This window comes from Rhinoderma darwinii, chromosome 2 (genome assembly GCF_050947455.1).
Source record: "Rhinoderma darwinii isolate aRhiDar2 chromosome 2, aRhiDar2.hap1, whole genome shotgun sequence".
NCBI lineage: Eukaryota > Metazoa > Chordata > Amphibia > Anura > Rhinodermatidae > Rhinoderma > Rhinoderma darwinii.
In genome coordinates, this window is record NC_134688.1 from 199,866,819 (window position 1) to 199,873,430 (window position 6,612).

Sequence of the window (6,612 nt, forward strand, 5' to 3'; positions counted from 1 at the left end):
GGTAATCCCACCCAAGTCCCGAAACCTAAACCAACATTTGCACATCTTCTTACCTTTCACCATATTGGTTTAAATATCCTTATTCCAACAACTCTGTTATTCTCCCAACATTTTTATATTTCGTCATTAGCCATAGAGCAAAAGGTGATTCCCTAATACACAAAATATATTTCAATCGTGCTGCTATAAAATACAGCCCTAAGGATCAGTTCGCACGTTGCATAAATACTGCGTTTTTTCCGAAACTGAATTCATTACAGAAAATCTGCAACAAATACAGTAGCTGCAAAGTGGATGTGATAAAACAAGTCTCATCCACACTATCATCCGGGTACAGCCCTGTGGTATATGTGATAAAACATTTATAATAATCAAAATAATATATAGAGGTGGATGTAGTTGAACTGTCTATTTTGTGCATTGTGATGACACTTCTAAAGCAAGGGAAGAGTAGAGGAGTTGTCCACAGCAACCCACCAGATTCAAGCTCTCATTTTTCAGAGACCCTCTTGAAATGCAGGCAGCAACCAAGAAAAAACAACTACATCACAATGAGTTGAGTCAAACGACAAACTCAGCTCTGCTACACTTATGTGTGGTGTCTATCTCTTTGCATGACTATACATATTCCATAGAGTTAGTGTCAGGCAGAGGGTTTGTCCGCCGTGTGTCACTATTATCCGCTGTACATCAATCAAGCTCTGTGCTCCTACAGCTGAGATGAAGCCACTAGCACACACCGCCGGGGGGAATCTCATGATTCGCCGCATGAGTTCAAGCAGAGCCGGTTGGCCATCAGCTGCGAAACTCCCCTTTTCTCACGCTCTGGATTAGATGGTACAGTCCGTTCTGGGTACCAGGCGGGTACGCGCTGCTCGCAGCCAGTGACGAGGAAAGCCGCAGCGGTTGCTAGGAGAGGTCGGTGCTGCTGTCATTCATAGCGGTACTGACATGGCTGCCCCCGCCGAACCTCCCAGGAGGGAGGAGCCGTTGTGACATGTTCCCCGCCACCTGTCCAACGAGCGGTCAGTCATGAACGAAATAAGCCGAGATTCGGTTATCCGCTTCTTGAGCGAGAGAGGCGGCCGTGTGTCCAACCAGCAGCTGGTGGAGCATTTCCGGCCGCTGCTAACCGCTGTGTCCCTCGGAGAGGCCCGGGCCGCAACCCGCCAAATGTTTAAAGATACGGTAAATGAGGTAGCGAGTGTGCGGGCAGAGGACGACGTGAAATACGTATGTCTGCGGAAGAAGTACCGGGGAGCGGCGGAGAAGCGCATAAAGGATGCGGAGACGAGCCCGGACCCAGCATCCATTACACACCTTTCTCAACAGGGAAGCGTAGACGACTGCAGCCCGCTCACCGGAAACAGGGATGAGACGAGTCCAGATCGCAGCAGCGGGGAAGACACCGCACCAGAGCCCAGCGATGAGACGCCAGAAGAGCAGCCTCCAGACTCTGGGCCCGGGGAGGAGACGGGAGACGAGTCTTCAGAGAGCAGAGGTTCCCCAGAGTACGACAGACCTCCCAGCATCTCCGTGACCGAGGAGCCGGGGGATGATGGGGAGAGTCAGGCAGCTAAGCAGCCGCCCGATGTTTTCTATCTGAGCGGCAGGACACCACGGAACAGCCGCAGAGGCATCCGGGACCCGGCGTCTCCTCAGCTGCGCTGGGGAGGCTTGCTGCTCCGGGCCGGGGTACGAGACTCGGACAGCTCTTCCTTGCACAGTTCATCGTCTGTGTCCGGGAATGAAGAGGAGGAGGGAGGTGCCGGCTCTGTGTCTGGGCCGGTGGCATTGGATCCATTAGAGCACGCGTGGATGCTGAGATCCTGCCGGGGGCGCTGGGACAGTCTGCAGGAGCTGCTGGTCACCGAGCCCGGCCTCATCACCCGCAAAGACTTCATCACCGGCTTCTCCTGCCTGCACTGGGCCGCCAAACACGGGCAGCACGAACTCCTGGCAGCGCTGCTCACCCACGCCCGCCAGCACAGGGTGCCTGTCAACATCAACGCCCGGGCGTCCGGGGGCTACACCGCCCTACACCTGGCTGCTATGCACGGCCACCTGGACGTCATGAAGCTGCTTGTCGGGGCATACGATGCTGACCTAGACATCAGAGACTACAGCGGGCGGAAAGCTTGGCAGTACCTGAACCCAGACACTGCCCGCGATGTGCAGGCGCTGGTGGGTGCACTACCTGTTGCAGCAGGTGAAGAGGAGGACGGGGGGAGCTCTGGATCGGGCCGCTGGCGGCTCTCCAGGGTGCTGCCCTCACAACTCATCGTACACCGGCTCTTACAGCTGCCAGAGGACGAGCAGGACGGTGGGGGGCGCAGCAGAGGGGACATCAGTCGGAAGGGGTCCGGGGTTGGTCGGGGAAGACCTCGGCTTAATAAGATCAGATTCAGGACGCAAATCATTCACACTAACCTGTCCCCAAGAGACCCCGTGGACGAGATACTCAAGAGCCCCATGAGACACCGGCCCAAGTCCAATGTGTTCGGCTGAGCACTGCAACCTCACTACCCCAGGCCCTGCATTCAGTCACAGGCAATGTTTGATGTACATCACTGTCTATGACTGTCACCATTTGCTGTGCCGGTGCATACAATCTATTGTTCCCTGTTATCAGCCAGGTGAGGCTGACTGTGGTGTACTTTGCATGGTGTCAATGATCACTCTATCTCACATATCACCAGCCCTGAGAACCTTCAGGAACATTTACAATCCTATGTGTGAATGATGTCCGCATCTCTACTCTTAAATGTGGACTTTTAGGTGTAGCGGCCCTTTAAATTAACAGAACTCTGGGTGTATGAGGTATTTTCTGCCACATGTTACTATATGGTGCCATGTCTCAGCCCCTTTGATGGTGAGGTGTTTTTATGCCCCTGTACAGGCAGAATGGTTATAATTGTATATAAAGCATTGCCCTGACTGACGAGAATGACTAACACACAGTGGGCCTAATGCAAAAAAATGCTTGAAGAAAGTCCGTGTTGCCCATCGCCACTAATTACATTCCAGCTTTCATTTTTCCAAAGCAGGTTTAAAATTGTTAGATTGGTTGGAACAGAAACAAACTGGAGCATTTACCAATCTAATCCCATAATAAGTGACTGGGGAAAAAAAAGCTGGGATCTGCCTGGTTGTTGTAGATTTTATACACAGGACCCCAAGTTCGTTGTTTTTTTTTTATTGACATTTTATATACAATTATCTTGCACATTTGTAACTGAAAAGTAACATTAGATAACCGACTAAGCCAAAGCTGCTATTATCTTTATCCTACAACAGCGTGCGTTTTGATAATTGTAAAGTGAAGGCGTATCTCATTGAATTGTAATTTGTCTGTGGTACAGTCAACATTAACATCACTGGTGGTCGAGCATGTCAAATAATACATAACGCACCAAAACTTTACGTGGAAAAGGCTACATTTCTATTTTTGTACTTAATGTCCCAAGTGCCGGTTGTAATGACAGAGTTTACAAATAGCACTTTTTATAAATGCTTTAATAATCTGCTAGACATTAATACTGGTTGTCTCAAGCCAAGGTCATACATTCTGGTTGTGGTGCGTTGTGTCTTCCACCCTTCCTTAGATTACATCCAACAGGGAAGAGCGGTATAGGGCCATGTCACACATTGAGGTGCGGCACAGATAAGATCCACAACATCGGCTCTTCCTCTGAGAACCGCACTGCAGTCTCATGGGGAATCCATTGCTTACCTTCCTATCCTGAGGGACCTACTACCGCCATTATGCTGCTGGTTCTTGTTTCTGTGTTTCCATGGAATGTTGCCATTTGACTTGATGCCAATGTCAGGTCCAGGGCAGCACAGAAACAAGTGGCATGACTGGTAAGGCAGCAGGATAATCTTCACGGTAGGAAAATACCAATAGCGAAGTGTAAACTTGTTGGGCTTTTCTAAGAAGCAATTCCCAGAACTGCTAGTATATAAACCGCTATTCAGAACCGCACACGAATCCGCTAGGAAGTTCCTACTTCTTTGCATTCTTCCCCATTCCATTTAATGGGTAAAAAAAAATGAAACCTTGTCAAAGAAAGTCCATGCTGGATAAGGTGAAAGTCCATGCTGGATAAGGTGAAAGTCCATGCTGGATAAGGTATGCTGCAGGTTTAAACTTCCACTGCACATTCTATAATCAGTTATGTGTGAATAGGATTATAAAAATAAATCCCATTTACTTGAAGAAGGTATTTTGGGTGCAGATTTTAAGAGCCAAATACATAATCATTCTACTGCGTGTGAACAGGACCTAAAGCTTCTATTATAAAGCTATTCCCTGTTGGGTCCACTGCTCAAAAATTGTGGGTGGCAAACAAAGCACTGCAACCAGATGTTGGCTCAGGCTGGGTTCACATACTGCTTTTTTTTTATTGTTTTAAAGGAGAAGGAAGACAGAAAATATTTACTTTGTAAAGTGATTAACTTCTATTGTGACTTTAAACGCTACAGTATGTACACCTATAAGGGGGAGTTCACACAGATTTTTTTTTTTACGCGGAAACTGCGCCAAAAAAACGTCCGAAAATGCCTCCCATTGATTTCAATGGGAGGCGGAGGCGTTTTTCCCCGCGAGCGGAAAAACCGGCTCGTGGGAAAAAGGGATATGTCCTATCTTCAGGCGTTTACGCCTCTGACCTCCCATTTACATTAATGGGAGGCATTGAGTGTATTTCGCTGCGTTTTTTGCCCACGGCGCTCAATGGTCGCTCAAATTCCTCTGCCGTGCAGGCAGAGGAAAATCGGCCTCAAAATTCCAAACGGAATTTTGAGGCAGATTTTCCTCCTGCAAAAAACTCTGTGTGAACCCAGCCTTACATCTAAAAAAATGCAACACACTTGCAAATAGTCTTGATTAAAAATCTACTGTTTTGTGTCTATACAGACCTATTTGACTGCTGGTTATAGAATAGCAACAAACTGTGTAGCCAGCCAGCTCCAGCAATCACTCTTTACCATGTACTCCCTACTTTTTAACAACCTACTGAAGATGTACCAAGTAAGGCCTCATGCACACTGCCGTGTGGGTAATCACGGCCCGCTCCATATTTCCCGGCACGGTTCTACAGCACGAACACCTTTCCGTAGCGCTACGGAAAGTTGTCCGCGGCCAATATAACCGGGTGGGTCCGTAATTGCGGACCATGTTGTGGTCTGCAATTACAGAGTTTTTTTTTACGGTCGTGTGCATGGGGCATAATATGGCAATGTGGAAGTAAGGATTTGTTCACATCTGCGTCAGGACTCCATTCATGGGTTCCGTCGGAGCTTTCCATTGGTGGAACCCATGACCAGAGTACAAACGGAAACAAAGGTTTACGTTTGCATCACCATTGATTTCAATGGTGACGGATCCGATGCAAACGGTTTCTGTTTGTCACCGTTGTTTAAGGGTTCCGTCGTTTTGACAGAATCATTACCATAGTCGACTGCGCTATTCATTCTGTCAAAACGACGGAACCCTTAAACAACGGTGAAATCAATGGTGATACAAACGGAAACCTATGGTTTTATTTTGGATTCCGTTCATGGGTTCCCCTGACGGAAAGCTCCAACAGAACCCATGAACGGAGTCCCAACGCAGATGTGAACGAAGCCTAAGCGTGACTACAGAATTAGATTTCCCAGGGTTTGCTTGTAGTCTGTTATTATGGAAACACATAGGTCTGCATAGGAGCTGTATACACATAGGGGTAGTATATTTTTAGCCAAGACTCTTTGCAAAGTTTTCATTTATTAAGTTACTTTGGATCATTAAATTGGTCGCAAACAAGGTATATAATCTTTAAAGAAACAAGAAATACTGTGTGTGTTAATCCAGCCTGGTATTCTTAAACACTATGCATTACATTGCAGGTTAGTGAAAAGCAGCACTTTGTATTAGGCTCTATGTTAATGACCAGAACAATGCAGCGGTGTCAGCCACCTACAGGATGCATTGTCTTTGCATGATGGGGGTTCCATGTTGTCACATTTACAGGTAATTGTGATGAGTTAATTGTATCAATGCTTTGTGGGTTGGATTCCATTGTTTATTGTATAAATGTGGGGTTTACATACACTTCTGAATTTATAACCACTACAAATTGATAGATTTTATTTTTCCTTTGGTAAGAAGCATCAATGTCTGATTTGCACTATGGTCCTTCCATCTCTATTAACTAAACACTATGATTAACAATGAGATCCTGTCTTGTTTTTCTAGCCTTGAAACCACCATGTTGATTCTGTGTGTGAGCAAAATCTTTCCCACATTTTATTCCTAGCGGGAGCGCAGCTGATGAATGAGATCTTTGTGTTCAGGGTGTTTTATAAACTTGAATGCCAGCGCACTAAGTGATCCTGTTAACCTCTCCACCGCAGACTATGCCTAGGAGGTAGTGCAGGAGGGGGGGCAGTTTAGTTCTGTCTAGTGATGAAGAGGTTAACGTCTCAGTCCAGCGTTTCTTTCATTAAATATAATGATGGCGCGGAATAATCTACCTGATCACCCCGGATTTTCTTGGCCTTTCAGATGTTGCTATGCGAACAAACCATTTATCTCTCCTATAGGAATCTGGGAAACAATGATGTTCCTAC

The 6,612-nt window shown here is 47.0% G+C and overlaps 1 protein-coding gene across 1 annotated transcript; it reads left to right on the forward strand.

Annotated features, from left to right (window-relative positions):
• The first annotated feature begins 872 nt into the window (after window positions 1–872).
• SOWAHC (sosondowah ankyrin repeat domain family member C) lies at window positions 873–6,214 on the forward strand. The gene has a single exon (XM_075852712.1). The coding sequence runs from the start codon at window positions 1,033–1,035 to the stop codon at window positions 2,506–2,508; it is 1,476 nt and encodes a 491-aa protein (XP_075708827.1). The 5' UTR covers window positions 873–1,032; the 3' UTR covers window positions 2,509–6,214.
• Window positions 6,215–6,612: the final 398 nt, after the last annotated feature.

What these genes read in the sequence shown, in the direction of transcription:
- SOWAHC (XM_075852712.1), top strand. Translation starts at nt 1,033, where the DNA reads ATGAACGAAATAAGCCGAGATTCGGTTATCCGCTTCTTGAGCGAGAGA.